The 26,549-nt window shown below is 47.0% G+C and overlaps 1 protein-coding gene across 3 annotated transcripts in view; it reads right to left on the reverse strand.

Annotated features, from left to right (window-relative positions):
- Dpf3 (double PHD fingers 3) overlaps positions 1-26,549 on the reverse strand; it is a 242,640-nt gene that overhangs the window by 101,118 nt on the left and 114,973 nt on the right. For all 3 annotated transcript variants that reach the window (XM_048362472.1, XM_048362473.1, XM_048362475.1), the window contains exons 4-5: positions 11,811-11,938; positions 5,549-5,644 (exon numbers count right to left, since the gene is read on the reverse strand). In XM_048362472.1, the coding sequence (XP_048218429.1) occupies positions 5,549-5,644; positions 11,811-11,938 (224 nt within the window). The remainder of the gene's footprint in view (positions 1-5,548; positions 5,645-11,810; positions 11,939-26,549) is intronic.

Here is a 26,549-nt window from a genome sequence, read left to right on the forward strand (position 1 = left end):
GTTGTACCTTCAAATATCACTCAAATGTGGGGCAATGGCTCAGCAGCTTTTCAAATCTTTCCTTATTTTGCTTAAGCCATTGAGTTTCCTACAACTAAAAAACCCTGAACTAGGACAGATATTCCCAGTCAAGGAATAGCTCTTCTATACCAGTTCTTCTCAAGTAGTGGGTAGGAATTAGTGTCAAAACGATTATCATACCTCCCACCAAAAGAAGAAATACTTTATGAGCCTGGGGAAGCAGACAGAAAAGAACTTGGAAAAGAAAATCAACAAGCTCGCCGATGTCCTCAAGACCCAATATACACTTAAGTATGCCTCAAAAAAAGAAAAAGGTTCTCATAATGCCCTTTGTCACTCATTTTTCTCCCAACTACATAATGGTGTTTTCCAAAGGCTATGCAATAGGAAATGAGGCTCTTACTTCCAAAAGTGGCACATTTTTAAAGGTGGAGGATGGGGTGGGTGGGAAAGCACTGTGGTAGAATACATGCTTTGCATGCTGAAGACCCTGGGTTTTTATCCCTAGCACTGAAAAAAAATAAAATAAAAAGTAAAAAAGATGAGCCTTCTGCCAAGATCCTTAGATATTTAGCATCATCCTTGGGGCAAACAAAATCACTAACACAGGTAGATAGGGCTCAGGCATCTGACAAGAAACATAAATGTATGTGCTGTCCTGTGCCAAGTGATCTCACAGGCCTCATCAGCCCAGCAGCCAGATGCTCCCCACCCCCTGATCTGATACCCTAAGCAATGACTAAGTGACTACTGAGCAAGTGGTATTCACAGTATGGATATGAGGGACAAAGGCATGACTCACACCCCAGACAAAGTTGGATGGCAGCGTGGGGTGCCCTCATATAATTCAGAACAGCATGTGGCTCAAAACTTGCAGCTTGTTTACTTCTGGAATTTCCCATTTAATGTTTTCAGACTTGACTCCAGGTAACTAAAACTATAGATCTCAAAACTGCAGAAAGGGGGATCGCTGTACTGTCTTTGGGAATCGGAGTAGAAATAAGTCACTAAGCACCACCCTGCCATGCCACCAAATCCAGAAAGAAAATAAATTCCACAGGACAACCCAAGCTCTGCAACAAATAAGTGCCATGAGAAAAATAATGTGTGGCATGGTGTTCAATGAAAGAAGAGAGATGGTACAGACTAAGTAAGATCTAGGCTTCAAACAAACCAACCATCAAAGGGCATGTTTTGAGAAATTAGGGGAAAATGATCAGGGATTGGAGAGTAGACATTAGATCAGATACTTTTACCAGGTATAAGAAACCTATTAGATACCCTGGGGTAGATGATCAAATGTCTAGCATTTTTTTCCAACTACTTCAGGGGAACAGGGAATCAAACACAGGAACCAACAAAAGTAGAAGAGGATAGCTGAGATAGGACAGTCAAAATATTGGCAATTGATGGAACTGCTGACAACTCTGAAGGGTGCACCAGGACAAACCTGCCCTCCCCAGGCAGAATGCCAGCTCCTGTCAGAAGATGGGAGCCTCTTAGCTCACAGTGTGTGCAATACTGGCTTTCATGCACTGGTCACCTGGAAATTTGCCTATCTAAGGCCTTGTCCCACAGCAGGGGAAAATGGTAGACAGCAAGCTTCTGCTGCTTGACTCCACAAATGAGAAGAGTCAGCATAAAAAAGGAGTCTATTCTGGAGAAATAAAGGAAGAACACTGGAAATCATGAACAAGGACAACTGAAAAACAAGAAAAACAGAAAGGTAACAGAGAAGGCGGGGCATGGTGGCACACACCTTCCATTTTAGCTACTCAGGGGACAGATCTAGGAGGAACATGGTCTGAGGCCAGCCCAATCAAACCAGTGACATCTTGTCTCAACTAACAAGCTGAGTATCAAGGTGCACATGTGTAATTCTACCTACTAGGAAGGCTGAGAACATCCGCCCAAGATTGACCAAGGCAAAAGTGCAAGACCCTGTCGAAAAACAAGGTAAGGCAAAATGGTTGGGACTGGCTCAATTGGTAGAGAAGAAGAACTGAGATGCAAGCATGAGGCCCAGTGAAACTCAGAGAATCACTAAGGCATACATGTATAACTCATATCTTAATACAGTGTAAAACCTAGAAGAAATGGATAAATTTCTAGAGGCATGTAGCCTACCAAAAGTGATACAAATAACATAAGCAGATCTCACATAAGCAATGAAATTGAAATAGAAATAGTCATAAAAGGCTCCAACACACACACACACACACACACACACACACACACACACACACACACGCATACACACACAGAATCCGAGATCAATAACTTCTCTGCTGAAAGAAGAACTGATACAGTGATCCTCAGATTACTCCATAATATGGGAAGGGAAGGAGTACTACCAAATTCATTCAATAAATCCAGCATGACCCTGTTACCAAACCAGGTAAGAACACAATCAGAAAAAGAAATTGCAGGCTAGTTTTTTTGACGAACATAAACACAAAAATCCTCAATAAGATACAAACAAACAGAACTCGATAACACATTTTAAAAAATCACCAAAAAGTTCATTCCAGAGATGAAAGGATAGTATAACATTTGTAAATTAATAAACATAATATAGCACACTAACAGAATAAAAACAAAACTCACATGCACAGTCATCTCTAAAGATGCTTCAAAAGCCTCTGACAAAATTCAACATCCTTTCATAGTTTGAAAAAAAAGAGGACTGGAGAAACTAGAAATAGAAGAAATGTAGTTCTAAAACCTATAGCCAACATCAAATTCAGTAGGGGAAAACGGAAAGCATTTACTTAATCAGAAAATGACTTGAGAAATTACCTTCAAAAAGTACAAGGAGGGGCTGGGGATATAGCCTAGTGGCAAGAGTGCCTGCCTCGGATACACGAGGCCCTAGGTTCGATTCCCCAGCACCACATATACAGAAAACGGCCAGAAGCGGCGCTGTGGCTCAAGTGGCGGAGTGCTAGCCTTGAGCGGGAAGAAGCCAGGGACAGTGCTCAGGCCCTGAGTCCAAGGCCCAGGACTGGCCAAAAAAAAAAAAAGTACAAGGAGGCTGGGAGCCAATGGCTCACACCTGTAATCCTAGCTACTCAGGAGGCTGAGATCTGAGGACCACAGTTTAAAGCCAGCCCTGGCAGAAATGTCCATGAGACTTACTTTCAATAAACTACTCAGAAAAATCCAGAAGTGGTTCAAGAAATAGAGCACTAGCCTTGAGCACAAAGATGCTCAGGGACAGCACCCAGACCCTGAGTTCAAGCACCAGGACCAGGAAAAAAAAGGGAGAGAAAAGACAAAAACAAGATCTACTCTCAACATGGTTAATGCACTGTTTGAGTTCTTAGCAGCAACAATAAGGTAAGAGAAATAAACATAAGGGATATAAACAGGAAAGGAAGAAGTCAATATATCCTTGTTCTCAAGAAATATGATCCTATACTTAAAAGCCCCTGAAGACTTTACCACTCTTAGATCTAATAACACTTCCAGCAACATAGCAAGAGAAAAAGTCAATAATAAAACCTAACAGCTTTTTTGCCTACCAGTAATGAAAAGGCTAAGGAAGAAATGAGATAGGCAATCCCATTCATAATAGCCTCAAAAAGTGAGTAAATTCAACTAAGTAGGTGAAATACCTCTACGTTACAGACTATAAAACAATGAAGAAAGAAATGGAAGAAAACACAAGGAGACAAAAAGAGCTTCCACATCCAGGAATTCACAGGATATTGTGAAATACATGACTAAAACAACCTAGAAATTCAATGCAATTTTCATTAAAATTCCAATGTTACTCTTCACAGAAACAGAAAAATCAAGCCATCTGCTGGAGGCTCACACCTGTAAAACTAGCAATTTAGGAGGCTGAGATCTGAGGATTGGAGTTCAAAGCCAGCCTGGCCAAGAAGCCCACAAGGCTCTTATCTCCAGGTAACTACCAAAAATGGAGATGTGGCTCAAGTGGTAGCATCTTGAACAAAAAATCTTGAGGACAGTACCCAGGCCCCAATTTCAAGTCCCAGAATGGACAGGGACACACACACACACACACACACACACACACACACACACACACACACACCAATCCTTCATATGGCAACACCAAAGGTCCTGCATAGCTATAGAAATACTGAGGGGAAAAGAGCAATGCTAGAAGTATCACAGTATTAGACTTCAAATTATATTACAGAGCCATAGTAACACAAACAGCATGGTACTACATGAAAACCAGACAGGTGGATCAATGCAATAAATATAAACCCACCCATTTACAATTATTTGATTTCCAACAAAAGGTACTGTAAACATATTTTGGACAAAAGATAGCTTCTTCAATCAACGGTGTTAGAAAACTGGATATCCATGTGTACAATACTGAAACTAGACCTCTATGTTTTACCCTCTCCAAAATCAACTCAAAATAGATCAAAGACCTGAAATGAAACTTTGAAGCAACTAGAGGAAAATATAAGGAAAACCCTTGAAATACCAGCAAGTTTCTGAATAGCTCAGAAAAGAACAGGAATTGGCAAATGGCATCGCATCACATGAAAAAGCGTCTGTATATCAAAGTCAATCATCGCCAGAATGAAGAAACAGCCTACAGAATGGGAAAGAAATTTTTGCCAGTGATTCATGGGGCAAAATACAAATATCCAGAATACTTTAAAGGCCCTGTCCCAGACCTGCTAGATCAGAATTTCTGAGCACAGAATGTCGGGGTCCCAATTGAACAAGTACACACTGTGACACTTGTGTTTGCTAGGGGAGGGGAGCAGGAGGGCAGGGAGGCCTGCAGCAACTACAAGCTGACCCAAGCCCACAGGGCCCAACAACCGACCTCCTCCCTGTGGAAAGGGACAGCCCTGCCTGGGGTCCATAGGCACAGACCCTGAGGTCTAAGAGGGTGAACTTGCTGGTGGGGACTCACAGTCTACCCCTGGAGGGGCCTCTCCACCCAAGTACCATCTGATGCCCTTGAAGGCCCCCAAAGAGGACACAGAAAGCCTCTGTGCTGAACTAGAAACCCACCTGCATGCCAGGAAGCAACACCTGGCTTGGCTCTTCACTCAGGCACCAGCCTGAGCTTCATTCCTGCCAACACAGCTCCTCCTCAGCCATGCCCCACTCTGAGCCCAATTCTTGCCCATCCCAGGACCAAACGTCGCTAAAGCCCATGCCAAACACACTTGGAGACCATCAGCAGTGGGCTCTGTTTCCCCCAAATGGGGGCACACCCCAGAGCAGGCAGCCCAATCCTAGAGTTCAGGGGGCTGTCCAGGAGCCACAGGACAGGCAGCACCCTGCCTTGTCCTCCAACCTCACACATCCCATCCCTGCACTCTTGCCTGCCTCACCCGTCCTCATCTGCCTCTCTCTTCCCTCTTGTCACTCTGAATGTGTCCTCTGGCATTTCCCACTGAGTACCCCCCATGTGAGGCCACAGATCTGGTGTTCATGGAGGTGCAGAGGGGCCCTGGAATCAATCCAGGCAGGGCTTCATGGCTTGCCAGGCCTCAGCCTCTAGTCTCCTTCCTCCACTTACCCGGCCTCTGGTCCTGTTCTTTCGCTTGGGAATATCCTCTTCCAAATCCTCTTCTTCATTCCCTTCTTCGACATTTTCATCATTTTCCAAGACCCTCTAGAATGACAAGAAAATCAAGAGTTGAGAAATCAAATGCAAATGAGAAAAGCAACAGAGGGCAACGCAATTTCTGTTTCGCTGCAGCTTGGCAAGGTGGGTGTGGCCATGGCTCAGGGAATTGGGCCCCAGGGTGCTGCCGGCCTGAAGTGTGAGGTCTTGGGAGCACCAGCTCTCTTCCAGGCTCAAGGGCCACCCTTTCCCACCAAGTCCTCCCACAATCCCAATCTTTACTGACTCTTGTTGACCCTGAAGGAGTTTTCTAGCGGGATCATACTCTAGTATTTCCTATACAGGGCCAAGTGTTTCTAATGAAATTACGTTCTCCTATGTCACTTTTCTTTTTCTTAAAAGGTCACTTCAGAAATACAAAATTATGTTTCTCCTTTTCCCCAAACTCTGGAAACCCTACCCTGTTGGATAAAAACTAGTTACTGTTCATCTGTCCAGAATATAACATTAGCATGCCATTGTTGTGTGTGTGTGTGTGTGTGTGTGTGTGTATGTGTGTGTATGCTAGTCCTGAGACTTGAACTCAGGACTTTAGGCACTGTCCCTGAGCTCCTAGCACTCTACTACTGGTGCCACAGCTCCACTTCTAGCTTTTTCTGTGATTGATTAGAGAAGAATCTCATGGACTTTCCTGCCCAGGCTGGCTTCAAACCACAGTCCCCAGATCTCAGCCTCCTGAGTAGCCAGGATTACAGGTGTGAGCCGCCAGTGCCTGGCCCCATTGTTACTTTTAAAGATCGATTTTTCATTAGAACCCATGGCTTATAATGGAGTTTAAAGATCCTAAATTCAAACACTCTCTCTCCAACAGCCCACGAGTCACATGTCAGCACAAAACCCCATTTCCCTTTTACAGAGAATAGACAGGCTGAAAACAAGCATTACAGTTTGAGATCTTACACCTTAGCCATGATCAGAATGTGAACTTGCTTCCTTTGCATTTCTCAGCCCTAGATATCAAGAACTGCAAGGGCCAGCATGACAAATATCATAATGGTGACAAATGTCACAGGGCCTAAGCACTTCACTGCCCTACAGGAGGGTGGCCGTGCTCTTCCAGGTTTGCAGGAGGGATCGAAGGTGGTGACAGAGGACCCAGCCCCCGCTGTGGGAGTGGGATCAGAAGGGATGGACTTGGACCTCAATGGACTTCATGTCAGGGGAGGGCCTGAGAGTTTGGGGGGTTCACCTTTTCATGCTTCTGTTTCCCCAATTAAACAATGGAAATGTGTTCAACCGACATGGCAGGGACTGTGCACAGACATGCAGCAAAATGGCCACAGTCCTGGCTCCAAGCAGCCATCATAGTGTGGCGAAGGCAGGATGGATTCAAACAACATGGAAAACCACATAATTCCACCTGTGACATCGACAGTGACAGGCAGAGACAGGTGGAGGAGATCTGTGAGGGAATTTACCCTAGCTGCAGCTTACCTAAGGACAAGATGGAGGGAGATGAGAGTTGAACAAGGAGCAAAGTCTAGTCCTAAGAATAGGGACAGAGGGAAAGGGGGGAAGCAGATAGAACAGCAAGAACAAAGCCCTCAGGGCAGGGTGACCTGCTTGTCCAATGAGCAGAGAGAGGCTGGTGCCACTGGAGTTCAGGAGGCTCATAGAGATAGGAAGAGGAAGGTAAAAAAGGTAGGCAGGTACTCAGTCCCACAGAATAACACCACAAGCCTGGTGGTGACTGGAACAAAATGTCACAGCAACTATGGAAGGGTTTCCCACAAAGCATGCACTGTGCAGATATCTGATTCACCATGGTTGCTCCAGTGGCCTCCCACACAGTGCTTCTAGCCTGCTCTCAATGCAAGAAGCCCAGGAGGAAGTGATAGCAATCTCTGCAGCCTGCTGCCACGTTACTCTTTTCCAGTCACCACTGGCCACCCAATCAACCTCCCATAGACCTTGAAACAGTCCTAATGACTTGTCTGCCTTCTCCACACATTTTACTTGGGAAGATATCAGCCAAACGTCCTTAGGGATCTCTGGGTCAACCCTAGCCAGCAAAGAGAAACAGCCTTGTGTGATGGGCCACGACCACTGACCTATCGAGAGACTATGTTGGCCCAGGTCCAGAGCAAGCCTCTCAGCATCCTGACATGCAGGAATCATGAACAGAAACCCAGTGATATAGGACAGGTCAAATGCTCTGCAACCAGCAGTGAAATGATGTCGTGTAACAGAGCACTGGTGGCTCACACTTGTCATCCTAACTACACAGGAGGCTGAGAGCTGAGGATCGAAGCCATCCTCAGCTGAAAAGTCCATGAGCGTCTTGTCTCCAATGAATAGCAAAAAAGCCAGAAGTGGAAGTATGGCTCAAGAGGTAGAGCACCAGCATTGGGCAGAAAAGGCTAAGCAAGAGCACAAGGCTTTAAGGTCAAGCCCCAGTATTGGCACAAAAAGAAAAAGTGGTGTAAAGATAAGGTGAGGTTTTCATAACTGTTGTACAACTGACTGTACAGCTATCTCACACACTTTCTCCATCTTGAAATCATTTAGTCTGGGTAAGTTTTAAGGGCCTGGAATGTAAAGGTCATTGCCTCTGGCATCTCAGTACAGTTCTAACTTCACTGTCATTTTTCATGGCAAAGGAATTTGTTACCTGGCATAAAGACTCTGGCTTGGCAGGAAAAAAGATTGGTAAAGGCAGCTGAGCTGGTCCCCACCCCAAGTACCACTGCCTCATGACCAAACCAATCAAGAGTAAACTGATTTCTCCCTCCCTCTTTCCATCAGCCCCCAGTGACTCAAAAGCCCCCAGGTCTGGCCTCTGTACCAGCAACAGCCCTCTGTGTCTCCGTTTCCTTCCATGCAGCTCTGACCCCAACTTGGAAGGAGTTCTGAACACAGCTCATCAGGGCTGAGAAGCGGAGGAGGAGCTGAGGGTCAGAGCCAACATAAAGCCAACTGTCCCCCATAACATATGGGCAGTCACCATCCAAGGGCATTATCTGGAACATAAACACATTTTAAAATAACCTTTCCCCTGTGACTCGAAATAGTCTACAGTGATGATAACAGTGATGTGTGCTACTGTTATAATAATAATAATAACTCCTTTTTAAGAGTCTGTTATCTCTTGCCAGAAACACTTCAAAATCTCCTAACTGGTATCTCTCTCTCTCTCTCTCTCTCTCTCTCTCTCTCTCTCTCTCTCTCTCTCTCTCTGTATTGTTGGACCTGCATCCCATGTCCTCTCCCTGCACAGCCAGAGGGATCTTTATGAAATATAAATTCACTGCCCTGATTAAAATCCTCCAATTGGTTTCCTTTTTCATTTTACATGAAGCCAAAAGCCGTTTTTATATCCCATAAGGCCCAAGAGGTCTGGAGTTCTCCAGCTCCAGGGGCCTTGTTTGTTTTCTGGGCATGACCAGCTGTGACGTGCCTCAGGGCCTCCGTGCCCACTCCTCTGCCTACAAAGTTTTCCTAGGGTTCTCCCAACCAGCTCCTCAGCATAAGACCAAGGTGAAACCCTTCCTCTGCTTTAGGACACTGCCCACATTCTGTCCATCCTCTCACACCGAAACTACATAGTCTCATTTATCCCAGAATGCAATTGGTTTACTTATTTTCCAACTATTTGTTACTCTAGACGATGGGTAGAGGGGACTGGTTTTGTCCTGTCCCTACCTATTTGAGCATTTTGGCCAAATGATGGGGGGAGGGAGGAAGGGAAGAAGGGAGAGAAGGATGGATGGATGCATGGATGGATGCATGGATGCATGGATGGGATAGGTAAGTGGGTGGATGGATGGATGGGTAAGTGGGTGGATGGATGGTAGATGGGTAGGTGGATGGTAATGAAACAGTACAGCCTATTTAGTACATGTGCATTTTCACAAGTAAGGTCAATACATTAGGTAGACTCATTTGATTCATGGTCCCATTTCAGATGGAGCATAAGGAGGAGCAGAGCACAGAACTTCATTGTCTAGGACAATGAAGTTAATTTGCATAATACTATAATAGTGATCCATGCCATTGTACACTTATCCAAACGCATAAAATGCAGAATGTACCACACTAAGAGTGAAGCCTAAAGTAGACTTTAAACTTGGGGTGAAAATCGTGTGTCAGTGGATTCATTGGTAGTAACAAAAGTGGTGGGAGTGTTGCTAATGAAGGGGCATAGCTAGAAAGGAAATCTCTGCCTCTTCCTCACCACCATTTTGCTATGAATATTAATTATTATGTTTCAAGAAATTATTGTTGTAAATTCTTCTCAGGCTTCAGAAAGGAAAGGAGAGGAGGGAACAAATATAAGACAAGTGGTAGCCACTAAATAGAAAATAATTAACATTTATCTTAGTACAGGAATGGTGGAGAAGGAAGCCACAATCACTGACTCATTCTATGTCTCCATGGAGATGGCACGAACAAGCCACCAAAGATACCATATTAAACACAACAGTGTGGGCTCTGCCTTGATGGAACTCACAGGCCAGTGGTACTCACCAAGGGAACCAAAACTGGGTTATTGTGACTATTATGATTCAATAGTCATTTTAATAGATTAAGGGAGTCTTTAAAATAAAGGTTAAGTTGAACATAAAGCTAATAAATATATAATATATGACAAAAAATATAAAATTGTAATATACAAATTAATATGAACATAATTTACTGAATCATATTTAATTATTACGGTCATTATTTTATGTTAGTAAAAATTAAGTTGGCCAAGCTGGGCACAGCGGATCATGCTTATAATCCTTGCTACTCAGGAGGCAGAGATGAGAAGGATTATAGTTTGAGGCCAGCCTAGGGGAAAAAATTCATAAGACTCCATCTCAATAGAAAAGGCTGGGCATGGTGGTATGCATGTATAAGCTCAGCTACAGAGGAAGCTGAAATAGGAGGAATATGATCCAGATTGACCTGGGCAGAAAGCAAGATCCAATTTGAAAAGTAATTGAAGCAGACTTGGTACAGTGGCTCAAGCCTGAAATCCCAGCTTCTTAAGAGGCAGAGCTTAGGGGACTATAGTTGAGGCTAGCCTCAGCATAAAAGTTCATGAGAAAAAGGGAAGGGGAAAAACAATACAGGATGAGTATCTTTGAAATACAGCACAGCACAGCACAGCTATGAATGAAGCCAACATAAGGAACCTTAGTGAAACCTATTGATCAATAGGGAGCTGGAGGGAGGGGCGAGACAGCAGTAGAGTGCTGTTCTGAGCAAATCCTAATGTATATTCATGTGAGGAGCAACCACTAGCCAGATGTAGTGGTGAGTGCCTATCATCTCCAATGATGTAAAGGAGTACATATTGGAGTGCTGCAGCCCAGGCTGGCCTAGGGAACAGAAACCCTATCTTGAAAATAACCAGAGCTCGGGGCTAGGAGTATGGCCTAGTGGCAAGAGTGCTTGCCTCCTACACATGAAGCTCTAGGTTCGATTCCCCAGCACCACGTATTTGGAAAACAGCCACAGCGCCCCCTCTGGCTCAGGTGGCAGAGTGTTAGCCTTGAGCAAGAAGAGCCAGAGACAGTGCTCCGCCCTGAGTCCAAGGCCCAGGACTGGCCAAAAAAAAAAAAAAGAAAGAAAGAAAAAGAAAAGAACCAGAGCAGCAAGGATAGGGGGTATGGCTCAAGTGGTAGAGGGCCTGCCTACCAAGAATGAGACCTTGAGTTCAAATTCTAGTGCCATTCCCCCACCCCACCCCTTAAAAATGGCAAGTAAACAGTAAGAAATGGTAGAAATTCATAGTTACCATCCTGTGTTTGCAAGTTGTAGTGATGTCATGTGCACAGAGGGTTGTGGACACCAAGACAGAGGCCACTGACCTTGCCTGGATGGAGACCAGACTAGCCTCGGAGGCCACAGAGGATGGGCGGGTGGTACTGGGAAAGACCTGAAGGACAGCCTGGTCATTACATGGGAGGAAGGACTGTCTACTTGGATCGTCATCCGGTCCCCAGGACGTAGCATCGTACCTGGAGTGCGGCGGGCTCGGTAAATACATTTTGAATGGAAATCTAGGGAAGTTGGAGAGAGGAAATGATGGCAAGGGAGCAGTGACTTCACGGGGGGTGGGGAGGAATGTTTTAAATCAGAAAAGAATTTTTGAGCTTCTCACCCCACCCCTAGCACCTAGAGTTACAGGGCTGCCCTGTAGCACCCCCAGCCGGCGCAGCAGTACCTGTATCTCCTGGATGCTTTCCTCCTCTCGGGTGTCCACCTTCTTCTCCCCACCCTCACCGCGGAGCAAGGCTTCCAGAGTGGTGCTCTCCGATGTGAACCCATCTTTCTTCAGGGGCAGCTCCACTTCTGGCAAAGAAACACAGAAAGGCAGGTCAGGCCACTGGAAGCAGAGGAGATATGGAGGACAGTCCTAGAGGACAGGCAGGGACCAGAGCCCCAGGAGAGGACTCACAATAGCCTGAGCCCTCTCCTCCTGGCAGCACAGGAATCCTAAGGTGGAAGGTAGCTGCCCAGTGTCCACTTGCACAGCCCAGGTTAGATCCCAGCCCTGTGTGGCCTAAGTCTCAGCCTTGCCCCCTTCCCCTACTTTCTGCTGTGACCCTGAGCAAGAGGAACCTGGGGCCCATTTTTCCACCTACAAAGGGAGAAACAATGCCCAGTGCTCTGGGGCTGTTCTGTGGGACAGAAAAGTATCCATTTGTATTAAAGAATTTCCTGAAAACTCAAGCAGTACCTCAGCATTGCCCTAATTACTCTCCTCATGCCTTCCCCTTGGGTATGCTGGCTGCCCAGCTCTCTACTCCCGAGAGGCTGATCTCCCCAGTACAGGGGAAGCTGAGGCCTGCAAAGCCAAGGGAAACCGAAGAATGAAGGCAAATCCCCAGAGCAGCAGGGGGAGGCATAGTTCTGTGTCCCATGGACAGCCAGCGAGGTTGGACTTACAATGCTCAACCGTGGCCAAAAGTCACGTTAGAGTTGCAGGTCGTTTTGGTGAAGAATATCAGGAATTTGATTATGTCTCTACAGTTTTAGGTCACTGGGTACCTAGTTTAGATATTGAGTGTGCCCCAAAGGCCCATGTGTTCAAAGTTTGGTACTCAGGATGGCACTAGGGGGAAGTCATGGACCCTTTAGGCCTAGTGGCCTAGTGGGAGGTCCTTAGGTCATTGGGGGCGTGGCCCCAAGGGAACTGTCTTGGCTCTTCCTCATTTGCTTCCTGGCTATGAAGTGAGCAGTTTGCTCTGATCACACACTTCCTGACATTACCATTCGGCACCAGAAGCCCAAAGCAGTGCAGCCCATCCCAGAGCCATAGTAACCTTTCCTGTTGATAAGTTCATTATACCAGGTATTTAGTTATAATAATCAGGTAACCTATTGGCCCATTGGGTAAAAATGGTATCCAGAGTCATCCCTGCTCCTGAAACAAAGCAGAGTGAGTTGATGAATCCTTCAAGATACTTCTCAAACCCCAAACCTGATATAGGATGAAGAGGAGAAGGAGAAAGGAAGGAAAGAAGGAAGGAAGGAAGGAAGGAAGGAAAGAAGGAAGGAAGGAAGGAAGGAAGGAAGGAAGGAAGGAAGGAAGGAAGGAGAGAAAGAGAGAGTGGGAGGGAGGGATGGAGGGAGAGAGGAAGGGAGAGGGGGGAGGGAAGGGGATGGAAGGGAAGGGAAACACACACACACACACACACACCCCGCAGAAGTCAATTTAGTGGTATCCTGCATGATAGTCATGGAACTAAATGGCCACATACATGGGAGAACTAGAAGTTTAGATGGAGTATTCACAGAGGTATGGCAGGGATAAGGGGAACCAAAAAGGAATGATGAGGTATGCTGGGGAGTTCCATCCACTGTGGTTCCTGGAGACATAGAGGGAGAGTGTTAGCCAGAGCCTGGAGAGAACACCACAGCAGAGCCCCAACAGAGCTGAGGCTTGCAGCACAGGAGCCCAAAAAAAGCCAGTGAATCAAGGACCGGTGCATAGCCTGACTGCTCTCTCCTCATGGCCTCCATCTTCTACTGTGCCCTCTCTCACCGGCCCCCCTCACCTGGGAACAGGATGTCAGGAATCCTGGCTGGTGCAGCAGGCCACCAAGGCCAACCTCCTGTGGCACAGGTACCACATAGAGCAAAGAACTCCTCTAGGAAAGACACTGGAAATAAGCAGCCCCATCAGGCCCTGCACCACCAGGCTTTCTTTTAACCTCAATAGAATTCAACCTACCCCATCCATCTCCTCTGCCCAAAACAGTACATGAGGAAAGAGTACCCGGGCACCCTAGGAAATTTCAACAAACAGGCTGTGCAGTGGGGGCTGATGCCTATCATCCCAGCTACTCAGGAGGCTGAGATCTGAGGATCCCTGTTTGAAGTCATCCTGTGAAGAAAAATCCATAAGACTCTTATCTCCAATTAGCCAGCAAAAAGTAGCCAGAAGAAGAGGTGTGGTACATGTGATAGAATGTCAGCCTCAAGCAAAATGCCAAGCAAGAGCTTGAGGCTCTGAGTTCAAGTACCAGCATGAAGGAAAGAAAGAAGGAAGGGAGGGAGGAAGGGAGGGAGGGAAGGAGGGAGGGAGGGAGGGAGGGAGACCTGAAATCTCTTGAGAGACACACACACAAAAAAAGAGCAAACTTACTACCAAAAATCGTGGTCACAAAATCAGCCATTTCTGAAAGATCTACTAATTCAAAAAATATTTGCTGACTGCCTACACATGACAGCTTCTGCCCTGGGAGTAGGGACAGGACACGGGAAGTGACTAAATAATGACTGGCCCTACCTCAGGCTGGTTTACAGTCTAAAAAGACAGATCTCCACTGCTAAAAAAACAAAATAAAGAAGCAACTATGAACAGTCACAAATACATGGAAGAAAATGACAGACAGCAATATGGCAGAAAAAATGAGGGTGGGGGGGCTACTTTAGATCAGGGAGTCAGGGAAAGCCTGTGTGATGAAGTTCCATCTAAGGTGAGTGTCAGCAAAACAGTCTGTTTTAATGAGCTTGGAGCACACCGTTCCAAAGCCTGCTCTCATGACATATTGTTACTCTCTCCCCAAGTCTTCCAAATGTCTCATCAAACCATTAAAGTCTATTGCCTCACATTCTGTCCTCAGAAGACAAAAAGCTGGCCATCAGCCCTCAAACTTGGACTCATCATACATGTATAAGTGAAATTCTTTTGGTGTGTATATCAGTCCTGGGGCCTGAACTCAGGGTCATACTCTCCTTTAGGTTTTTTGCTCATGCTTGATGCTCTACCACTTGAGCCACACCTCTACTTCTGCCTTTTTGCTAGCTAATAGGAGAGTCATGTGGATTTATCTACCTGTGAATCTCAGATCTCAGTCTCCTGAGTAGCTAAGATTACAGGCATGAGCCATAAGTGCCCAGCTATGAGCTTTATTTTTTAATACCCTCCCCCCCCCCTTAGCCTTTCCAATTGAAAGTAAATCCTATTTCCAGAATTGCACAGTGTCTTGGGGATGGAAAAGGCCTATGGGTTATCCAGTTCACTCATCTCAGTTTACAAGCAAACTGCCCTGCACTCAGAGAAGTTAAATAAGCTCACCACACAGCAGAACAAGAATGTCATCTGAGATTATGACAAGTACCTCCATTCATTGCAGTCTGGTTAGTAGTTAGCAGCCCAGGCTGGGCTAAGATGGTGCTTGCTTTAATCACTTGTCCATAGGCAGTGGACTTGGCACATGAGAAGTCTAATGCCGCAACATTTTCTCTAGGTGTCACTTCATTTCCATCACATCCAAGAGCACAGCCACTGTCCCATTTTCCAGCGAGCAACAGCTAAGGACAGTGCAGCTTAGGAAAGTTCAGATCCTGCTTAACTTAAGGGCAAAGTCTGGTCTTGAACTCAGAAGGTCTGAAGATTCCCACCCTGCCCTCCCCCCACCTAGTTGGCTACATGAGTTCTACCTACCTCTCTTTGATCCTCCCTCTGTGTATTTCCATTGCATTCCTACACTCAGCATCAGGAAGAAAGACACAGTCTTTCATCAGAGGCTGAGGGCGTTCCTCTGCATGAAGCCAGGCTCTCTGTGTATGACCATCTCATGAGATGTTTGTCCTTCCACAACAGTCCTAACCCCAGAAGGAATTTTCCATCCGTGTGACCTTCCTCCTCTTCCTTCTTCCCCCTACTAAACATGTCTTCATCCTGCTTTCCCATCTCTCAGTCTATTCTCTTGGTCCTCTTTGACCAGACATCACCAGGAACGCACAGAACACGAATCACAGGGAAACTGGAACCCTAATGGGATCACTGTAACGCAGACAGCCCCCGGGGTCTCCAATGTCACACAGGCCCAATCCCTTCATGTCAAAAGCAAAGCACAGAAAGACAGAGAGACTTTCCCAGGGTCATGGAGAAACACAGCGGCATTATTCCTTCCTAATTACCAAAAACCTTAATTAGCTCAGATATGTTCTGCTTTCAGAGAGCTCTGGAGTCAAACTCGAGCCTGACCATTTGTTAGCAAAAGAGGCATCGGCTAGTTCCTTAATCCCAGTCTCCATTTCCCTATGTGGGGACTGGGGATGGTCAGAGTATCTATAGATCACAGAGGTGCCATGAGACTCCAGCAAAGCAATGCACTACCCAACGGTCCTAGAGGACCTACCAAAAAAAAAAAAATCTAGGTGAGACACAACAGGGAAAGTGAAGGCAATTGGTGTGTGTGTGTGTATGTGTGTGTGTGTGTGTGTGTGTGTGTGTGTGTGTGTGTGTGTGACATCCTTGGAGCTTGAACTCAGGGCCTGGTAGCTTTCCTGAGCTTTTTTGCTCTAGGCTAATGCTCTACCATTTGAGCCATGGCTCCACTTCTGTTTGCAGGTTTTAGGATTTTGACAATTAATTGGGGATAAAAATCTTGCAAGACTTTCCTGCCCAGGCCAGTTTTGAACTGCAATCCTCAGATCTCAGCTTCCTGAGTAGCTAGAATGACAGGCTTGAGCCACCAGCACCTGGCAGCAACTCATTTTTATGATTTCATTCTATTCAAAATGTGGATTCAAAATGAGAACCTAATTATGCAAAGAAGCCTGAGACATTGTTCAAAGCCCCAGAACTCGTGGGTGTTACTATCAAAGTCTGTGTTGTTTTGATTTTAATCATACAGCAGCACTGTCCAATAGAAACATAACACAAGCCACTTATACCACTTTCAACATTGTAAAACATACAGGGAAGCAGGAGTGATTAATTTTAATCATCTATTTTCCTCAGCCCCATATGTCTAAGACATTACCATTTCAACATGAAATCAATAGAAGAAAAATACTGATGTGATCACTTACACTCTTTCATTCACAGTAAGACTTCAAAGTCTGAATCTCAACTCAAACCAGCCACATTTCAAGCGTTCCATAGGCACACCTGGCTAGCAGCTGCCACAATGCATAGTACCGGTGTATAACATTCTTTTTGTTTGTTTGTTTTGTCTTGGTTTTTGTTTTTTTTTTGCCAGTCCTGGGGCTTGAACTCGGGGCCTGAGCACGGTCCCTGGTTTCTTTTTCCTCAAGGCTAGCACTCTGCCACTTGATCCACAGCGCCATTTCTGGTTTTTTCTATATATGTGGTGCTGAGGAATCGAGCCCAGGGCTTCATGTATATGAGGCGAGCACTTTACCACTAGGCCATATTCCCAGCCCCTGGTGTGTAATATTCTTAAAGAAAGGTTTCTGGCTGGCCACCAGTGGCTCACACCTATAATCCTAGCTACTCAACACACTGAGATCTGGAAGATCAAGGTTCAAAACCAGTGCAGGCAGACAGTTTTGGTAGACTCCATCATCAAAATAGCTAGGGGAAGAAAAACAAAACAAAACAGAACAAAACAACAGATTAGAAGCCAAGAGAGCATGAGCCTTCAGTTCAGATCTCAGTGTGGGGTTGGGGGGGGGGGGGCGGGTGGGACAGGGAAGTTTGCTATCCCTTTGCTTCCAAAAAAATGGAAAGAATTTAAATATGGCTCTGACTGTTGCTTATTCAAAACATGGCTGAGTGGCATTCCATAGGCTGCATCCTAGCTGCCCAGTGGTATGCTTGCCAAGCAGCATGAGAGAGAAAAGGTACCACTCATCCCCGCAACCCTGCAGACAGCCCTGACCTCATGACCACAACAGGTCCCACAGTGAAGCAGGAAGAGAGGGCGCAGGTCCGAGCTCTTGCACAGTGCACATCCTAGACGCGCTGCCATTGAGCCCTACGGGATTTCAGCCATTCAGTGATTCTCTAATACGTCTCATCTGGATATGAGATTTAGCAATTCTTTTAAAAGCATACTCATTCTGTATCTCACACATATTTCAAGACCCCATAACCCAAAAGGAACCACCCAGCACTTGACATTAAAAGAAAATGATCCCAAACACACACGCGTGCATGCACACACACACACACACACACACACACACACACATAACTCATCTTTAAATTAGCCTGATTTTATACACATGGACATAAACCTACGAATCGTTACTCTTTCCAGAGCAGCAGCAGCTGTCACCCAAGCCAGCCACCTCCCTGGCCCCTGTAAGCGGCTCTGCCTCCACTTCTAATTGGGAACAGAGATAGTCTTTGGGTGACTTCCAGCGCGATCCATCACACCACAGACAGCTTCTGTGCAAACCGAAGCAAATCAGTTTCCAAATAAGAAAAAAAAAAACTTAGATAAACAAGGATTGAAGCATAGAAATTTTTTTTAAAAATAGCACAAATCAAAGCAGTGTAAAAAAAAAAAAAAAAGTGAAGTGCAGTGATGTCTCCCAAAGCTATGGACAGGCCAGCCATCCTCTCGTGGGCAGATCAAAGCCACAAGCTTTTGACACAGGTGCCCCGAGCCTGCCACCCAGTGCCCTGAGAGCAAAGCTTCCACTGGGCTGTTGGAGCCCCGAAGCTCATTAAGAGGATGCACGAGAGATGAGTCTTGAAAGTGCAATGTGGGAGCCGGTGAGTAATTAAATCCCAGGTCATTTAAAAATGCAAACGCTTTAGATGCCATAGGCTCAAGGAGCCTCTGACGCCTTCGCCTTCGTTATTAGGCTCAGGATGGAGGTCTGGGAACCTGCAAGTCATATGTGGATTATAATAAAAAATATGCCATTTTAAGAAAACAACAACAACAGATTAAGACGGTTCTTCTTTGGGGAAATATACAAAGAGAGGAGCTGTCTGTTAGCTGTCGAGTTTGCACGAGATACCATCTTTCGGGAGGCTGGGCTCTGCCAACAGACAGCTGGCCCCAAGGGAAATTGTGGTGAAACAGCCCGACAAGGCGCATCCATCCATCCATCCATCACGGCTCCCTGTGATGCAGGGGCCTGGAGATGATGCTACAGGGCCTCGGAGGGAGCCATCCCACAAACAATGGCAAAGAGTCTCTGGCAGGATCCTGAGTGCTCCCATTCTCTGCCTCTAGTTTTACTTTAAAAATACAAATGTGCAGTTTTCTCTTCTGGGTCTTTACTTATTTTAAAGAGTTAAGCTTGTCATATGTCCTGGGATTTGTACATTAACTTACACCAAGGAGCAAGCAGCTTAAGAACCATGGTTTCATCTATCCCCATCAGACTCATGGAGAGAAAACAGTATTGTATCTTTCACCTCACAAAAGGAGATATGGGTGGGAGGGGAGGGGGGAACCAGAGACCCGGTTCCCAACATGGTGGCAGGTCCAGGAATCTGTCTGTTGCCTCCAGTAGCCGTTTTCTTGGCTGAATTTGACTCCCCGCTTTGTGATTCATAAAGCTCAAAATAGATGAGGCTCACATCGAGAGCACATCACCCAGACTGCACCCCACAGGCCCTTGTTGCTGCTTGTGTTAGAATCCCAGAATAGCCAAACACTGGGAGGGTAGATCACCCCTCCTACCCCCTTTCCCCGCTGTGTGGCCTCAGCTGTGCCAACTCGCCCCCTCCCCCAAGAAGACACACAAGGCAGGGTTCTAAGACCTCAGGTCGGAACCTCAGGTAAGTACTTCCCCAGCCCCAGCCACTGAGAGACACACACCATGTCAAAGGAAAAGAGGAAATCTGGGCTGGCCCACAGGCCAAGTGTAGCAGGATGGACAGGGTGGGAAAGACCATGGGAATGGACTGAGTGGGTGGAATAATTCCCAGGATGTTGGTCAAGGAGACATAGTTTCAGTTAGACAGGATGAACATGGTCTGGAGACCTACAATACAGTTGGTGACTGCAGGTATTAATAATGTATTGTGTGCTTGAATACTGCACAAAGGGAATAGATCTTAAATGTTCCAGCCACAAAAACTGTACATATATAAGCTGGTAGAAATGTTCCTTGGCTCCATTTAGTGATGCCACAATATCTAGGTAGAGCAAAATATTCGTGTAGAATGGAAATGTCATGCCATAATGAAACCCTCCTTGTATAACTAATGTATACTAATTAATTAGTGTATATTTTAAAACGTCAGCTAGGTACCTACCTAGCCACTCAGGAGGCTGAGAGCTGAGAATTGTGGTTTAACACTAGCCAAGGCAGGAAAGTCCATGAGACTCCTATTTCCAATGAATCACCAAAAAGCTATAAATGGCTCAAGTGGTAGAACATCAACCTGAGTGAAAAAGTTAAACAAAAGCACAAGGTCCTAGGACCAAGCCCCATGGTAGCATGATAAATAAATAAGTAATAAAATGTCTTAAAATTCATGTAGGGATGGGCTGGGAATATGGCCTAGTTGCAAGAGTGCTTGCCTCCTACACATGAAGCTCTTGGTTCGATTCCCTAGCACCATATATATGGAAAACGGCCAGGAGGGGCGCTGTGGCTCAGGTGGCAGAGTGCTAGCCTTGAGCGGGAAGAAGCCAGGGACAGTGCTCAGGCCCTGAGTCCAAGGCCCAGGACTGGCCAAAAAAAAAAAAAAAAAAAAAAAATTCATGTAGGGGTGAAGGTATGGCTAGGTGGTAGTGTTTACATAGTATGACCACATTCCAGGATTGACTCCCCAGCACCAGAATAAGAAAAATATTATGCAGTATACCACAGATAGATTTGGTAGGGAGGTAGGTAGGCAGATAGATAGATAGATAGATAGATAGATAGATAGATAGATAGATAGGGTTTTTTTCAATTAAAGCTAGGGTAGTCAAGCACCAGTGGCTCATGTCTATAATCCTAGCAAGTCAGGAGGCTGAGATCTGAGGATCTTGGTTTGAAGTCAGCCCAGGCAAGAAAATCCATGAGATTCCAATTCATCACCAAAAAGCCAGAAATAGAGCTGTGGCTCGCTTGGTAGAAAGCTGGCCTTGAGGAATTTTTTAAAAAAGAAAAAGAAATAAATAAAAAGCTCAGGGACAGCATCCAGACACTGATTTCAAGCACCAGGACAACCAAGAAAAAAAATCTATGGGAAATAAAAATAAATCATTCAAGAGAATTCAAACAGCTGGAAAATGTCAGGAGTTATCTGTAGTACATCTCAGCTCTATTGTCCTAAGCCACACCCTCAGCCTTGGTCTCCTCATCAGTAAAACTAGAAGAACAAACCCCACGTCCCACTGTTGTTACGTGTCTGCACACGCAGTGCTCAGCATAGGAGAGGTTCCTCTTCTCACCTCCTCATGCCTCCCTCTTCTTGGGCTCCTTTGGCCCAAGCTGCTTACCTCTGACACTCTCAACCACTGGCTTTCCCCAGCATGGGCCCAACCCAGGGAGGACAGAGCAACAAGGCACACTCCAGGGCAGTCACACAATGGAGGTGGAGGAGAGTGGGACTCAGCTCAAAGCTGGGATGTTGGCCCTGCTTTCATGTCAGTGTGGGCCAACTCCCGCAGCCCTGGTGGGACGCTGTGGCAGAAACCAGGGTGGAATAGCCTTGCTCTAGACATTCATTTGACAAATCATTGAACACTGATGCTGAACCTGGCTGTGTTCCAGGTATAAGGGACACAGCTCTGAACAGAAGAGACCCCACCCCCCCCCCAAAAAAATGCCCCCATCCAGAGAACTTATATTCGAGAAACAACCCATGTGGGAGAGACAGAATACAGGAATTAAAGGAGAAAAGGCTGTGGTCTGATGACATTTGGTAATGGGTGCTTTGGAGAAAAGACAAAGCAGAGGCGGGGAGGCTGGGGCATGGGAGTGACAGGAGGGGGGGGTGGAGAATGACACTTTTAAACGTGGCCAGGGAAACACAAGTCTGGAGGAGGAGGATCGGGCTGCACTGATCCCCACGCAAAGCATTCCAGGCAGGGAACCATTGTGCAAGGGCACTGAAGCCCGCCTTGGAGTACAGCAAGCTGGGGACTCATGGAAGATCGGCTCAGAGGCACAGTGGCCTTGAAGGGCTGGGCACGTAGCAGAGATAATGCTGGCTTCCATCCTGCCTGGGATGGCAAGCACTGGGACTTTTCAGCAAAAAGTGACATCATGATGCCTATTATATGCGACAAGAACGCCTTTTTGACATCATGATGCCTATTATATGCGACAAGATCGCCGGGTAAGAGGGTGTAGGTGGTGCAGGGAGACTAGTTAGGAGGTAGTGTGATGTGTATGCTCCTGCCCCAGTGAAACTGCTGTTGGATAGGGAGATCACATGACGTGGATATGGACATAGCTCGGTCCTCATGGCGAGTACAGTCTGTTTGTCAGATACATCCTGAGTTGGTATGCCCTGGGGAGGGTCCCCTGGCCCCCAGGCTGGGAGCTTCCACACACAGTGACCCAGGGTAATGCCAAGATTCAAGGCCAGATGTCCAGTTGCTAATGTGGCCAAGTTGTGGAGCTGCTATACCAGGCAAAGTTCATGGAAGAATGGTTGTTCCTATGTCACGGGCAAGAGAAAAGACCCAGACAGGGGCCTGGCCTAGCATGCCAGGAGATCACAGTACAATCATTGCAGAAGCAAAGCCTTCCAACTTTGCCTCTATGTCATGGGCCATGGGGCTTGGAGAGCAAAGTCATAGGACCTAGGGGATGAGATCATGGAAGCCGCAGTTCTAGGAAAGGTGGACCTCAAGCCAGGTGCTGGGTCTGCTCTCCTAATGTATAAGATGGCAAAATGTGTCCCCATTCTGGGCCAGACACGTATACTTCCCAGCAAGTCAGTGAGCTCATGGTTAATGCCAAGGAATAGAAGAGCTTTAGCTGAGACCCCCCTGGGCCCACCCTGCAGTACCGCATGGAGGTAGGATTTCAGCACCCCCTTATCCTTCATCCCACCCGATTCTTAGCATTGCCCTATGAATTTACTACGGTTGACACCTCACAGATGAAGAATCAAGGCATGAACACTTAGGTAATTGCCTCAAATCACAAAGCCAGTGGGCAGAGGGGTCTGCACTGGAAACCAGGCCTGCTGATGCCTGTTTAGTGGCATTTTCCTGCACAGTATAGCTGTGTGGCACAAGCGAAGGTCCCTACCACCCATAGCCAAAGATGGGCGAGAGGACACAGCTGGGGCAGGTCCGTAAACCAGGATGGGAATGGGACAGGAAGCCAGCTCAGTGCCCCTGGCCCCTCCTCCCTGGCTCAGCATCCCCCATCTGCAAAAGGGAGATGGTGAATGCTTAGAATGTTCTCAAGGTTGAGATCAAACACGGGCCCAGTTCTTTCCTTCATTCCTTTAATACATCTTCTCTATCTGTCCAGTGTATGCCGGGCCTCATGCTGGCTGCTAGGGATACAGATGTACAGATGAAAAAGCAAAGTGAGTCCCTGCCCAGGGGGAGAGACAGGTGACTCACGATGGCAGAACCCAGTGATTCCTCAGCATCATCACGCTAATCTACACACGGCTTTGCCAACCCCAACCCCAACACAGAGCCATGGAAACCGCCACTGCCGTGAGGCTCACCTGCCTAGTTCCACCCACAAGCCCATGTCCCCAGCCAGCCCTGGGGAGCACAGACAGTACCAAGGACACCCAAACTACCCCCTGAGACTACAGGGGTGTCACAGGAGCAGGAGCCAGGAGCACCAGCAAAACCTTCAGCACAAAATGGACTGGCACGGAGGGGCTGCCCATTTCTCCCCAGCTGCCCTATCCATGGGGCCAACAGAAGCAGAAGAAGCAGCCATTGCAGACTGCAGGATGGATGGCTGCCCACTCTGACACTGCAGGAAAGAGATAAATGACCGGTCATTTCCCCTTGATGCACTTGAAGGCATCCATTCTCCCAGCCCTACCACGCTTGGGCAACCCCCTCTCACCCCCCTGCACAGAGACAGATAAGACTGACAGATGGGGGGGTGGGGGAAGGACACAGCCAGCCTCCTCTGCAGGCCGGGAGAAGGTCACACTGTCCACCGCTCACACCTGGCTCGGGGCTCCACGAGTCCTTTTTCTTTTACCTCCCCCGCTGGTACCCATCCTACTCAGCTCATCCATCTGAGGCGCGCATGGCAGAGAGGGAGGGCTGGGGGGCACAGGGCCCCGCTGACAGCCTCATCAATCTCGGGCTACATGCTTGGCACATCAGCGTTCCTTAAGTTGTTCGTGGCTAGGAGGATGTCAGAGGACCTGGAGGGACTGTCTTAGAGAGAAGAGAAATCACACTGAACATCAGAGAGCAAATGGTGGAAGAAGCCTGGAGACTATTAAAATGTGGGCCATGTACAAAAGCAGTAGGGAACTAATTAAGATGCAGGATTTTTTTTTCAAAAGCTGAGGAAGTTGGCCGCAGCCTACTCCCATCTGTAAAGTTCTGGCAGTTCAGCGTAGCAGGGCCAGAGCCCTAGGCGGGCAAGGCAGGCAGGATGCAGGCCTCTCTCTCTCTGCCTGGATGGTCCTCTCACCGACACCCCTGTGAGAATCCTTGTATCTGCTTGCTGCAAGGACTTGTGAGCCAGCTTATGGCTCCCTCTGCTTTGGGATATCCTAAACTACAGTCTCCTTCAGGAGAGAGAAGTCAGTTTCCCCAACAACATGGATGAGGGGTTCGGGGTCATTTCTCTCCAGTCATTGAGAGACTGCCAAAATGCAATGCAAAAAAGAAGGAGGAGGAGAAGAGAAGCAGACCCCTATTCCAGGCTACTTTCCTTCCCGTCATCCTTGGAATTAGATAGAGAAGTGAAGAGCTTCTGCTGCTCCCCACCATCCCCAGGAAGAGTGGATCAAGGACCCAGGACCCAGGGCACAGGAGGAATCTCAACTTTCAGAGTGATGGCTCCAAGATGATCACTAGGGTCCAAGATGATGTGCTAGGGTCACGAAACAAGGTGTTTCCTGGTTCCCACTGGCTCCCCTTAGAGTTCTTGGCTTCCCTACCGATGGCCCCCTGGGAAATTAAGTTCCTAATCTTCACTACAGTTTTGCAGCCTCTAAAATGAAGATAATATCTTCCTGGGACCATAGGGAGCAAAGGTCTGGGGCAGAAAGATGCTAAATTGATCTAAGCAGACTATCAGAGCATTTGATCCAGGGGGACATAAGTAAAAGTTTGTTCCCAGCCTTTTTCTTTCCTTCATCAAAAAAAAAAAAAAAAAAAAAAGTGAAGCTAAAGGCCTTCTTTCTAATCAGCTGGCTCTTACCCAGCATCCACTCCTGCTTTGTGGCTTCCTAGTGGGTATTTATCACCCACCTTTCTTGCCTGCCAGTTCATGCTCTTGTCAAGGGATGACAGAGCTCAGTCCTCAGGGGTGAGGGTCGGGGGTGGCCCCTTGCTAGCCCCGGCTCTTGCCTGAGCATGGGTATTATAGAGAATGTGACATCTGAGTTGTTATACACCTTGCTTTGCTTCTGCAGCCAAATACAAGCAAGCTACAGAGAACACTGAACTCAGTCATTAGTCAGAGGAAAGAAATAATGTTGTATGTGTTGTTCTTCAGCTGCCCAGGCTAGTAGGAGGTTGGGAGATGTTTGTTCAAACTGATTGAAGGGATGATGCTGAGCGTGAGAAGTGTCCGGGTCCAGGGATGGCATGAATGCTCTCCAACTTTAAAAAGCTCTCCCCCGCTCCCAGCCACCTCTTACCACCACCACCCTCCCTGCACTGTTTTCTTTCCAATAAGTAGTAAAGAAACGTGGGAGGATGGCATCACCACAGCAAAGCAGATGGGAGGAGGAAAGCCACACTGGGGAGTCCCTCCATCAGGATGTCATAACAAGTTCCTGGCAGCCGAGATCTGGCTCTGTTCTCCCCACCCAGGGAGCCTCCTTACCCCAGGTAAGCTTTGTGCTTTGGGGGCAAAACCAAAAGTGATAGAAGTGATCACTCACCAGCTCTGCCCTAACCTCAGCCCTTCTCCAAGGTCCCTCAGGCCTCTCGAGGCTATACCCTCTCCCTCTGCCCTGACCCAGCTTCCCCATAGCTGTACAGAACCAGGGCCAGGCCAGCGCTGACCCACACACATCCTGGCCTTTGCTATAAGCTGCCTGTCACTGCCAGACTCAAACAGGGACAAAAAAGAAGATGGAAGGACACACTGGGAATGGCACCATACACAACCTAAATGCTCTGCTGTCCTTGAGCCCAAACCAAATGGAATAAAAACAAGAGATCGTTGTTTGAAAATAGCATCCAAGCAACGCTATGCTTAGGGAGCACATATCCCAGAAAAGGGATGTTCTTTATTCTTTAGTTAATATTTTCATACACCACCTGCAACTACAGGTGGTGTAGGAGCATGCCCTAAGCACCAGGCTGAACCTGATGGAAGACGCAGAACAAGATCAGGAAACCATCCACAGGCATGTGGCCAAAGACTTGAGGGCTTCAGGTTTCATAGGCTTGGTTAGTAATAGGTCTACTTACCCAAAGAGGGGAACGAGTTCACCTGAGAAGAAGCACTGTCATGTGAAAAGTTCCTTACTGACACCCTGAGTTGCTTACTGTCTTCAAGCATCTGGGTACTGGCTAGAGGAAGGAGCTGGCCTTGGGCTCAGCTCTTCCTGTTGGGGGATGTGGCACCCACCATGAAGGTCCATCCTCTCAAGAATCAGAGCCATCCTTGGTGT

This window comes from Perognathus longimembris, chromosome 14 (genome assembly GCF_023159225.1).
Source record: "Perognathus longimembris pacificus isolate PPM17 chromosome 14, ASM2315922v1, whole genome shotgun sequence".
Classification (NCBI taxonomy): Eukaryota; Metazoa; Chordata; class Mammalia; order Rodentia; family Heteromyidae; genus Perognathus; species Perognathus longimembris.